The following is a 12,326-nucleotide window of genomic DNA, read 5'->3' as shown; positions in this document are numbered from 1 at the left end:
GTTACAGGCACTTAGTATGTACTTACAATATAGACAATATTAAGAGAAAAAAACTTGCTCACCCACTAAGGAATATTCCATTCTTTATAACTGAACCTATTACATAAATCACTGTAGCCCTGAGGATTGCTGAACAGAAGTTTTAAAACGAGAACTATGGACCACCTTTGTTATGTTAGACGGCCATTTAAAATCTTTAATCAAATTTCATCCAAGATTATCAGCCATATTACATGCCACGATTAGCTTTCTATAAACAACCTTGTTTCTGTGTACAAATCAGTGTCAATGAAATAAAAAAATAAAACCATATCCTAGGCAAAGAACTTTATTAACCTTGTTTCAAACTTTATTCCCAGGCTTCTTCAGCTTAATTAGCTGCAAAGAATGAATTGTGTATAAGCAAAAACTGAAAAGAGCTGCAGTGTCCAAGGGGCTTGGGCTTAAAAATATTAGAGATCTAGATTTTATCAGATCCATGAACAAAATTTTAAAAAGCAGTCATAATATAAAATAGCAGCTCCCAGTAACTTCTTCAAGTTTTATCTTCTTCAGAAGTTGACTCAATTCAGTTTGCTTCATTCTTGGAAGCTTCATCAAAATTCTCCACAAGATCTAGAAAAAGAAAAAAACAAAACTCTGAAAAAAACCAAATCTACAAATCAAGTTTAAAAAATGCTCTCAAAATATATCCTACAGTTAAATCAGGATATACATTTAAATTTAAATGCTTTATTTCAAAAAATAAAATAAAATAAAAATAGTTTATTTCCAATGAGACCACTACCCTTTTGGCACATTTTCAAGTGTAGATTTTGGCATGTAATTAAGACAAGGGAAAGAGGGAAATTCACATTAATCTGCTTATGACATAAATACTGTGCTTAAGAAGTACATACATACCCTTCCTGGTTCCATTTCACCCAAAGAACTAAGCAATGTTAATATAATTAGTTAATATGGGGGTCAGAACCAAAAAATACCATCACAAACAATGTGAAGCTTTCTAGGATTCCTAAAGGACACCTGTCTATGCAATACTGAAATATTTCAGTCTAGTGATTCTACTGCTCAATAAGCGTATCTTACAACAAAACAAATTATCAAATAACAGCTAATAATAAAAAATGCCTCCTGATTGCCAAGAGTTTTCCCGATTTTATAAAGGATGGTTGTATCATTCCTTAAGACATCTGAATTTCTCCATGCCTTCTCATAAATTTATTGATCTCAAAGTAGGAAACAGAGGTCATTCATCATCTACCAGTTATTCTACTTATGTGACAATATACACACTTATTTATTCAATATTTGAAGTTAGATACTTACACCTTCTTGGGAACCCAATCAGAAAAAGCCAAGTCTATAAACATAACTCCTAGTTAAAAAACACTGCATTATTATTTCCATTCTGAGCAAGGTTCCTGTCTTCCTTTCCTGTCCTTTACCTTATAACCCCTTCCTCCAAGATAGTCTTTCCAGCAGTAAAAAGATTTGTTACTCTCCCTTGTTAAGATTCTTTAGTTTAACTGTAAATAAAGGTTCCTACCTGGAACTTCATCATCATCATCCTCTCCGGTAGCAAGTGGTGCTTTTCCATCCACGGCTGTGAAAGGGAAACGTATACATTACACATTTGTTAAGTCTGTGATAAACATTAACCAAAAGACCAGATGAAAAGTCAAATGTTACAACTTATGTTCATATGACAACAGTGACATTTGAGATTTCATCCTAAGTACTAATAACAACATGGTAGCCTAAGGTCTACAAATGAATCAGAATGCTATTAACAGCCAACAAAACAAATTCCATGCCCATCTTTTCAATCCCTCTGGCCCACCACAGGTCCTAAGGTGGTATGAAAACAATAGAGTACCCCCAAGGTACAAGTAAATCCACATAGCAAATTATGGTAAAGTTTCCCTAGGCAGGCAAAAATTAGACTGTTTTTTCAAATATTGTTGTTTTGTGCACGGCATATAACAAAATACTTTCATCAAAAATTAAGTGCCACTTTCTTAAAAAAAGACTATTAATACTGGGGGTTGGGGGGAGGAGAAAGAGCACAAGCCAGGGGGAGCGGAAGGGGGAGAGGGAGAAGTAGAGGGAGAGGCAGACTCCCTGCTGAGCAGGGAACAGGATGCTAGGCTCAATCCCAGGACCCTGAGATCATGACCCTAGCCAAAGGCAGAGAGATGCTTAACTGACTGAGCCACCCAGGTGCCCCTCCACCTTCTTTTTAATACACAACAATGTAAACTATTCTTGGGAGTTGAGAGCTCACAGTACTAGCACTATCAGATTTTTTTTAAAGATTTTATTTATTCACGAGAGACACAAGCAGAGGGAGAAGTAGGCTTCCTGCAGGAAGCCCGACACAGGACTCTGGGATCACGCCCAGCCAAAGGCAGACGCTCAACTGCTGAGCCACCCAGGCGTCCCCCTTTCAGATTGTCAATGGGATACTTCCAAAGCCTATTCTAGCCCTGAAGGCCTTTGACTTACTAGAATTTCTTATGCCTCTCAGTGTGACAAACACCAAAAAACAAACAAACAAACAAAAAAACCCCCAAAACTATGTCTATATAAAACATTAAAGGAGAAAGAGTGAATGCCTAGAAAAACATGGATGACTAAATAACAGATCATATAATAAACTTGTCTTGCTTCTACATTGCCATTCTTCAAAATTTTAAATAGAGGACCACAGCATAAAGTAGCTATATCTCTCAATGCACTTACTCAACAACAGGATATTCTGCCCTGATCAAAATCCTTGTATTAAAAATACCCAAATAATGCCAGTCCAATTCTTAAACATTACTGGTAATACCAGCTGTAAATATGACTGAAAAAATTTGACAAGTTATAATGTATCTTAATGAATTCTAAACTATCACTTATCAAAAAAGCAAAAAATTAATATATTCATCATTTCCAGCTGGTAAAAGTAAAAATTTTAAATCTCTGATCCATAGGAGAAAACAAGTATTACACTGAATCCAGTATAATGATCACAGCATATTAGTTAACTTATTGAACACACTAAGAACACGTGCTTAGAAGTCATTGTAAGGGGTGCCTGGGTGGCTCAGTTGGTTGGCCGCCGCCTTCAGCAGGAGTCACAATCCTGGGGTCCTCCCTACTTTTCCCTCTCCCTCTCCTATCTCAACTCATGCTTGTGCTCTCATATGAATGGGTTAAAAAAAAGTCATCGTGGGATCCCTGGGTGGCGCAGCGGTTTGGCGCCTGTCTTTGGCCCAGGGCGCGATCCTGGAGACCCGGGATCGAATCCCACATCGGGCTCCCGGTGCATGGAGCCTGCTTCTCCCTCTGCCTGTGTCTCTGCCTCTCTCTCTCTCTCTCTCTCTCTCTGTGACTATCATAAATAAAAAAAAAAAAAATTAAAAAAAAAAAAGTCATCGTAAAAATTGTTACTTTATAGAGGAAAACTGGCATTTCCAAATGTAGAGATATTCATATCTACTTGAGATCTTAGAAATTTACTGATAACTCAGTAATCTTGGGCAAAACCACTACTGGAAACTTACATTGTTTGGGCAGAGCTTCAGCCAGTCTTCTTAAACTAGTCAGACTGTCTGCACCAAGCTGGTTTAAGATACTGGGTAGCATTTCTGTCAGCTGCTTTGTCTCAGCATGGCCTGTAATGGTGAAAGTGTTCGCTGCCAGCGATGCCTGAACTTTAGGGTTGTTAAAATGGATCACTGTTCCTTGGTTTGTGAACATATTCACCTACAAAGAAAAAAAAATTTGATTAGCAACACCCACCAAAATTTTTCAAAAACCAAACATTCTATTAAGGAAAAGCTGAGGTCTGGCTAACTAATCTACTACCTCACAGTGAAGCATATGTTATATTTTGCCTAGAATGGGAAGTGCACTCTAATTGCTTTCAGATTTAGCAATTTCCCTAATATTCACTAGTGGAGTGGAAACCTACTTTAGAGGGATATGAAATTCTCTGATAGGAGTGGGGGAAAAAAAAAAAAACTTAATGTATAACCATTAAAAGCTTTTCCTGACATCTTTTTTTTTTTTTTTTTTTAAAGATTTTATTTATTCATGAGAGACAGAGAGAGAGACAGAGGCAGAGACACAGACAGAAGGAAAAGCAGGTTCCGTACAGGGAGCCTGACGTGGGACTCGATCCTGGGACTCCAGGATCACGCCCTGGGCTGAAGGTGGTGCTAAATTGCTGAGCCACCCTGGGCTGCCCACGACATCTTGTTTTCTTATAAAGAAATAAAGTTTGACACTTACTTCTTCAATACCAGAGATATTGTTTACCCCTAACTTCTTTAAGGAGAACTGAAGTTTTTTATCATCTGCTGTAGCTGTTCTATGAACCACCTTCTTCTTTCGGCGAGCAGTTCCCTAGAGGAGAAAAGAAAACAGCACACATATATACCATAGGACAGACATCTTCAAAAAGAAAGTTTGTAATTCTTTTCTGATCTTTGGATCTGTTTAAGAAAATTACCATAAGCACAAACTTCTAGGCAGCAAGTAGGCAATGACGGAAGCCTAAAGAATGTTAACAAAGGAATTGTCTAGAAATCCTTAATAACTTCTAAGCTTCTAATTTTGTCATATATAAAAGAATGACTTTTTCCCAGTGCTATTTTTTAGAATATCTGCTCTAGAAGTCATCAAAGAGGTGGCATGTATCAACCTAAATTAAGCCTCAACTAGAAGTTCCAGGTCCAAAACTATCAATCTTTTGTTTTTAATTAATGAAAAATCAACATCCATTAATATTCACAGGCATGACAGTATATGGACACATCCAAATGAGTCTATATACAGACTTCTATAATACCTAAAAGTAAAATCTTAACCCACAAGTCCTTTACATGATCTGCCCTGCCCCTACTAGGCTGTTTTTGACCACATCTCCTATCACACATTCTCATCTTTAGCCAAATAAAACTCACAGTTCCTTCAACAGGCCAAAAAAGAAACTTTGCACATAGTGTTCCTTTCTTCCCCTACTATCTGCATTGGTTCCCTCCCTTACTACAGAGCTCTGGTCTTATTTCATCTTATCAGGGGTTTTCCCCACCACTCGATGTAAAAAAAGCAAATTTTACAGTCACCATCTTTTATCTATCCAGCTTTATTTTTCTTCATAATAAATACTACTATACGAGAGAGTATTTTATTGTCTCTCTCGGCTTGATAGAATGTAACCTTCTTAAGAGCTTCCATTCTGTTTACTGCTCTGAAGGATACTGAGAACAGTATCTGGCTCACTGAAGGCACTTAGTAACTTGGTGAAGGAATAAATACAGGCTTCAAGAAAACTTGTAGCCCCTTGTACTTATTGACAAGTCTCCAATCTCCTCCTCCTCAAACATATCCTATAAACCTTCAAAAGTAGGCAAATGTGACTCTCAATTTCTGATTAACATTCTTTAATAAATACTCTCATAAACTCTTTTATATATGTATAGATTAAGTCCTTTACATGATACATAAAGCTCTTTATGGAAACGTTACCACCCACATATCTCAATATACCCCAACCCCCATACCAATTCCTATTTGTCCTTTAAAACCCTGTTCAAATCACTGCCTCTTTTTGTGCCTTCCCTAAACTTTGCAATAAACTGTCCTCAAGCAAAATCATTCCTATCTCTGTATTTTGAAAAGGCTTCTACTGCACTATGTATATTCCACTATGAAAAACAGACTTTAAAAACAAAAAAACACACTTTAAAAAAAAAAAAGATAACTATCTCCCCTACTAGCGTTAAAGTCCCCTTAGGGACCATAAATTTCTTAAATTCCATATTCCCAGGACTGAGTACAGTTAATGGTTTAAGTAAATGATAACTGAACTGAACAAAATATCAATAGCTACAAAAAATACTGGCTACCAACCCTCCCCAAAACCTTCCAGAATAAAAATCACTTTCACGTGGTCATGTAGGTATCTGGCAAAGAATTCTAACAGACATTCTAAACTACTATTCTAAACAACTACTATAAGATTCTAAAAAACAAACACACCTCCTGTAGATTCCACACACTTCACATCCGTAGAGTTTAATTTTTACTCATATAATTTACTATCAATGCTCTGATTGGATAATGAATAACGTTCTTTTATACCATTTATCTGAAAGTACCTAACACAGATTTCTCTAAAGCAAAACTAACTCACCGAATTTCACATCGAATAATAAAGAAATTTCTTAAAAGGTAAAGAAGTTATTTCCATATTACAATGACATAAGTACTTCCTATACTAAATGAAGTTCAATCTCACATCAACCTTAAGAACCTAAAAAACCTAGACTTCCCTTGCCCTAGAATGTTTCTCACAGCTAAAGACGGATGATCAGAGTAACAACAGAAAGAAAGCACACAAACACATTATTCAGATTATTTCTTGTGAAACCTGTACTAAGAGATAGTTAAAAACCCTAATACAAGAACATCCAAACACTGATCCACAAAGAATATAACGAGTTTTTCTGGGACCTGAGGGCCACACCCAGCTCTTAACAATTGCTAAGAAGAAAAAGCAACACCTACTACTTGTTAATGGACAGGTGCAGATCCTGAAGACTATGGCTTCAGGAAAGGGAAGAGATCAGGATACATTCATTGTTGGCGGAGTCTGTAATTTCACAGCTGCACCTCTCATCATTTAGGCCTATGTGCAACTTTTGACTATTTCACAGAAGACTTTCCTTGAAGGCAAATGCTTAAAATTGGAAAAAACTAATAGGTAATAACCTTGTCCCAGGGAAGCTTTACAAGTTTTACCAAGTTGAAGACCTGCTCTGTTCCAACAGGCTACCACACCCTGTTAAACACTAGGAATGTGCTAACACAAGGCAAAATACAACCAAGTACATCTCCGTGGGGGGTGGGGGTGGGGGGAGGCTTCTGAGTTAGGTAAATTACTCAGAAAACAATCTAAAAACTCCCAACTTCAAAAAAAGAATACCCTTGGATCAGTATCCAGCAGGAAAAATCAATTACCCAAAAACTTACCTAAAAACCTACCAAATACTCTCATTCTCCCAGTTTTATTAGCACATTTACAAAGTCAAAACGGGTTAGTTGCTTAGGTAATTATTTTCAGATCCACAGTCACTGCCCTTAAAATCTGTGATGTACCTTTAGCAAAAGGTTATCTTCCAAAATGTCCTAGAAAATGCCCAACTACTCTGGATTGCATTTAGGTAAGAAGGCACGATAGGGAGGCCTTAACTTGAAAGAGACACCAAACCTCTATTAAGGACAATTATCACCCAGAGGCTTGTGTTACAAACTACAATTTAAAAGATAAGTGGAACTCAAGTCCTGACTTAGTGCATCTAAAAAAATAAAAAATAAATAAGCAAAAAAGCAAAGCACCGAATGTATACAAACTTCGGGCCAAAACGAGAGTGTGAGAGCCACAAGGATTGCCTGACCCCAATGACACATCTTCTCACTAAGGAAACACGATCGTTCTACCGAGACACCGACACTGAAGACACATTTTACCCGGGAGCGAGGTTTGTCATTTAAGTGCTCTTTCCATCCGGATTCCTTTTCTTTTCACTGAACACACGCGCGTCCCACGGACACGCTCCCTCGTGCACGGTGTAACCCCGCCTCCTCCCCTCCCCCGCCCTCGCCCTGCTGGCTCCACGAAATGCCCTCTAGAGACGGTGACAAGCCAACGATGCAAGGAAAGCAAATACAAAACCTAAAAAAAAAAAAAAAAGAGCAAGTCCCCCAAAGGCCCCCCAAACATTAAAACTTAAAAAAAAAAACAAAAACAAAACAAACCCCGAGAAACTATTAAAACTTACTTTCCCACCAATGCGCACTTGTGCTTGCAATTTGGCGAGTTTCTCCTGGTTCATGATAGTTTCTTTCATCTAGAAAAACAGGAAATCCTCAGAGAGGAAGCGTCTGGTTCACTCTAGCATTCCACGCTCGTTATTTCCCAAGACACCATCGAGGGAGGGGTAAAAAGAAGAAGGGGGAAAAAAAAAAAAGGAGTCCTGAACAGGCCGAGGCCTGACTTCCCAGGGCACCCCGCGGGGCTCCGTGGAGCCCCCGCCAAGCTCCCCCGGCCCCGCCCCCCGCAGGCCCCGCCCCCCGCGCAGCCCCCGGCCCCGCCCCCGCAGAGCAGCAGCCCCCGCCCCTCCCCCCCGCCCCCGCCCCGGCCCCGGCCCCGGCCCAGCCAGGGCCTCCCCGGCCCGGCCCGGCCCGGCCACTGTCCGCAAAGCCTCGCGGTACCTGAGGCTCCTGTCCTCGGGTCCCGCCGCGAGGTGGAGGAAGAGACGGCGTCGCCTCGCCCCCAGGGCAGCCGCCCCTGGCTCGCCCTCGCCCCCGAGAGTCAGCCTGAGCGGGGGCGCCCGTCCGTCGCATCGCCTTGCTCTCCTCAGCCCTGTCCCTCCCTGTCTCGCTCCTTCCGGGCACTTCCCGCCCCCGTTCCCGTCCTCCTCCCACGCCGGCGTCCAGAGCCTTTTTGTACCTTGTTGGAGCGCAAATGGGACCGCGCGGGGGACTAGGGTTGGCGCTCGGGGGGTCTCAGGCGGACCAGCTGAGGTTAGGCGCACACACGCGGGGACGCAAGATGGCAGCTAGAGGGAGGCCGGAAGTGACGCAACGCGGCTTCCGCCCGAAGTCCGGAAGCGAGCTTTGCCGCGAGCCCCGCGCTCCGCTGCGCACGCGCGCCCGGGGCCCCGGCGTGGGTGGGCGCGGGTGGGCGCGGGTGGGCGGGGCGGGCCCCGCGGGGCTCAGTGTGCGGCCGCGGCCGGGCCACGAGTGAGCCCTCCGGGTCGGCCCTTTGCACGGTTGGGGTTGAGTGGGTCGGCCCGCGGGCCCGTCCTTCCCGCCGTCGGGAGCGGGAACGCGTGGGGCTCCCGGCGTGCGCTCCCGCGGCCCCGCTCGCTGGCTGCGGCTCGGAGCCCTCGTCCGAGGGTCGCAGACGCTCCCTCTGCGGCCGGAATCCGCCTTTTTTCAAGACGTTTTGCCGGAACCGAGTCCAGGTCAGCGGATCGTGCCTCCCCGGACGAGGCGGAGCGACGGGCTGCAGGACCCCGCTCTGCGGTTGCTGGAGAGCGCCTTGGGGCGCGTCCCGGGCTGGGGCGTCCAGCGGGCGCCGCGGGCTGCGTGGGCTCCGCGTGCTCCGTGGGCGCCGCGTGCTCCGTGGACTCCGCGGGCTGCGTGGGCTCCGCGTGCTCCGTGGGCGCCGCGTGCTCCGTGGACTCCGCGGGCTGCGTGGGCTCCGCGTGCTCCGTGGGCTCCGCGTGCTCCGTGGACTCCGCGGGCTGCGTGGGCTCCGCGTGCTCCGTGGGCGCCGTGGGCTGCGTGGGCTCCGCGTGCTCCGTGGGCGCCGCGTGCTCCGTGGACTCCGCGGGCTGCGTGGGCTCCGCGTGCTCCGTGGGCTCCGCGTGCTCCGTGGACTCCGCGGGCTGCGTGGGCTCCGCGTGCTCCGTGGGCGCCGTGGGCTGCGTGGGCTCCGCGTGCTCCGTGGGCGCCGCGTGCTCCGTGGACTCCGCGGGCTGCGTGGGCTCCGCGTGCTCCGTGGGCGCCGCGGGCTGCGTGGGCTCCGCGTGCTCCGTGGGCGCCGCGTGCTCCGTGGACTCCGCGGGCTGCGTGGGCTCCGCGTGCTCCGTGGGCTCCGCGTGCTCCGTGGACTCCGCGGGCTGCGTGGGCTCCGCGTGCTCCGTGGGCGCCGTGGGCTCCGCGTGCTCCGTGGACTCCGCGGGCTGCGTGGGCGCCGTGGACTCCGCGTGCTCCGTGGGCGCCGTGGACTCCTAGGGTGCCGTGGGCTCCGCGTGCTCCGTGGACTCCGCGGGCTGCGTGGGCTCCGCGTGCTCCGTGGGCTCCGCGTGCTCCGTGGACTCCGCGGGCTGCGTGGGCTCCGCGTGCTCCGTGGGCTCCGCGTGCTCCGTGGACTCCGCGGGCTGCGTGGGCTCCGCGTGCTCCGTGGACTCCGCGGGCCCCGTGGGCGCCGTGGACTCCTAGGGTGCCGTGGGCTGCGCGGGCTCCGTGGGCTCCGTGGGCGCCGTGGACTCCTAGGGTGCCGTGGGCTGCGCGGGCTCCGTGGGCTCCGAGGGCTCCGAGGGCTCCGAGGGCCTGGGCGTGGAGCCGGGCGATGCGGGTGTCAGTAAGCGCAGCAGCCCTCCCCCCCCCCCCCCCCCCCCCCCCCGCGTGCGGGACTCTCATTTTTTTTTTGTTTAACAAAAACTTGGCTCCTTGATATCAGTGGGCATGGATTTTACAATGAACAAGCGTTAAACACATTTTCTTTTTTAAGATTTTATTTATTTATTCAAGAGACAGAGAGAGAGAGAGAGGCAGAGACACCAGCAGAGGGAGAAGCAGGCCCCATGCAGGGAGCCCGACGCGGGACTCGATCCCAGGACCTGGGGTCACGCCCCGGGCCGATGGCAGGTGCCTAGCCGCTGCCCCACCCGCCCCGGGGCGTCCCCCCAATCTTGTTTCCTAACTGCGCAGTCGCAGTCAAAGGAGAATTTGTGCCGGGTGTGTTTGGAGGCTGAATTCCTGGCGCGGCAGTGTCCAGCTTCGGGTCGCAGTGCTGTGCGCCAGCCTCTTCGTGGTCTTCGCCAGGAGGCTCTTGCAGGTTAAAAAATGAGCCCGAGAGCTCTCCTCTCCGGGGAAAATACAGTTTCTAGGACAAAGGGGGCCCCGTGGGTGCAGATTCTGTCCAATTAAAATGAATCTTTCTGTTTTGGGATACTTTTCACGTGTAAATCTGTTACAATGTAGCGTCTCTAAGAAAAATAGAACAGCTGTCTTGCTTTTTTTTTTTTAAGGGTAAGTGTAGCAGTTGGTATTTTCTTAAGAAACAATGTTGCTCTTCTCTTAAGCAGGAGTCAAGGTGAGTACAGAAGAAAGAGGAGCCGTTAGGCTAAGTGGGTTACTGTAAAGGCCAAAGTGACCGCCAGCATCATTCAGTGCAATGTGCAAATGTACAAACATTGCAAAATGTATAGAAATACGCCCCTTTGGGGGATGGCTGGGTGGCTCAGGCGGTTAAGCGTTTGGCTCAGGGCAGGATCCCGGAGTCCTGGTCCTCGAGTCCCCATTGGGCTCCCTGCTCCGCGGGGACCCTGCTTCTCCCTCTATACTTCCCCCTGCTTGTGCTCCTGCTCTCTCCCTCTGCATCACATAAATAAAATCTTTATAATTATTTTTTAAAAGTTATTCATGTGTGAGAGAGAGAGAGGCAGAGATACAGGAGGGAGAAGCAGGCTCCATGCCAGGAGCCCTACGTGGCACCTGATCCCGGGACCCCGGGGTCACGGCCTGGGCCAAAGGGAGGCGCTAAACCGCTGAGCCACCCAGGGATCCCCACATAAATAAAATCTTAAAACAAAACCTCCCCTTTTTCCATCTTTGTTCAGGAACACATTCCCAGCCCTCCTTCTTCCATGTTATACTGAGGGCATTTGAAACTTTCAAGTCATACAATGTTTTTTTTGAGCATTTACATAAATACACCATTCTTTCACCTACCTGTCACCTGATTGACCTTTTAAATACCTGTTTTTCAGGAAATATCCCAGGTTATTTTTAATTTTCCTTTGGTTCCCACTTGTCCTGGGCTTTTCTAATTTTTAAGACTCATCATGTTGAAAACCATGAAAGGTCCCCTAATGGGAAGAAAAGAGAATTTTGATTTTTGACTTCTGCTGCGACATTCTGTGAATGGTTAGGAAATCCAGATTCTGAATATTTACATTCTTATGTATAAGAATATTTATATTCTTAGTAATGTATAAGAATATTTATATTCTTAGTAATGTTTATATACCAGTCTTTTAAAAAAGTAATTGAAGGTTTTTTTTTTCAACTCCAGAAAAAAGTTACTATCTTAGCGATGACAAGAATAATTCACAATATCTATGGCAAATACGAGTTAGTAGTTCCCACACTTAACTGCTGAGCTTGAACAAACTCAAGGATTCAACACGACCTCGGTCAATAGATAGGCAAGAAAGGGGAAACCTGTGTGCTCGCCTTTGTTTATAGTTTGTGATCTAATCAAAGTCCATGAATCGTTTTCACCTCTCAGTTGGACTTAAGTTGGCTTCGACCCAAACTCAAATACATACTTGATGTAATGATTTTGTGCCCATTTTGTGCCCATTTTGACCCATGGAAGGGTATTGGGAATCACTGTGGTTCTAGTTGCCTTGTGATCTGGCCCTTGACTGATAGCCACAATGGACCTTTTGTCTGTTTGTTTCTACATCTCCTAGAACTTCTAATACCCCCACTTTTGTCCAGTTACTGTCTGCAACTCATGTGGCTTTTGG

At 45.9% G+C, this 12,326-nt stretch overlaps 1 protein-coding gene across 2 annotated transcripts; it reads right to left on the bottom strand.

Moving 5' to 3' along the window:
- Window positions 1–312: 312 nt before the first annotated feature.
- On the bottom strand, window positions 313–8,663 carry BTF3 (basic transcription factor 3). 2 transcript variants are annotated; one of them, XM_041765604.1, is made up of 6 exons: window positions 8,510–8,663; window positions 7,839–7,907; window positions 4,285–4,398; window positions 3,555–3,756; window positions 1,550–1,606; window positions 313–615 (listed from the first exon to the last, which is right to left on the bottom strand). In XM_041765604.1, exons 2-6 carry the CDS (start codon window positions 7,905–7,907, stop codon window positions 569–571), a joined length of 489 nt encoding a protein of 162 aa, XP_041621538.1. In that variant the 5' UTR covers window positions 8,510–8,663; the 3' UTR covers window positions 313–568. The 2 variants fall into 2 exon arrangements, with proteins under 2 accessions (XP_041621538.1, XP_041621537.1); XM_041765603.1 differs by lacking the exon at window positions 8,510–8,663 and adding an exon at window positions 8,272–8,474.
- Between the last annotated feature and the right edge of the window lie 3,663 nt (window positions 8,664–12,326).

This window comes from Vulpes lagopus, chromosome 8 (genome assembly GCF_018345385.1).
Source record: "Vulpes lagopus strain Blue_001 chromosome 8, ASM1834538v1, whole genome shotgun sequence".
NCBI lineage: Eukaryota > Metazoa > Chordata > Mammalia > Carnivora > Canidae > Vulpes > Vulpes lagopus.
The sequence above is the reverse complement of the archived record's forward strand: the minus strand, read 5'-3'. Positions and strand labels throughout refer to the sequence as shown.

Excerpts from the sequence above, each read along its gene's own strand:
- BTF3 (XM_041765603.1), bottom strand. The coding sequence starts at position 8,403 with ATGCGACGGACGGGCGCCCCCGCTCAGGCTGACTCTCGGGGGCGAGGG. Across the intron at positions 7,908-8,271 it reads CCCGAGGACAGGAGCCTCAG|ATGAAAGAAACTATCATGAA; the intron begins GTACCGCGAGGC and ends CTGTTTTTCTAG. Across the intron at positions 4,399-7,838 it reads AAGTGCGCATTGGTGGGAAA|GGAACTGCTCGCCGAAAGAA; the intron begins GTAAGTTTTAAT and ends TTTCTCCTCTAG.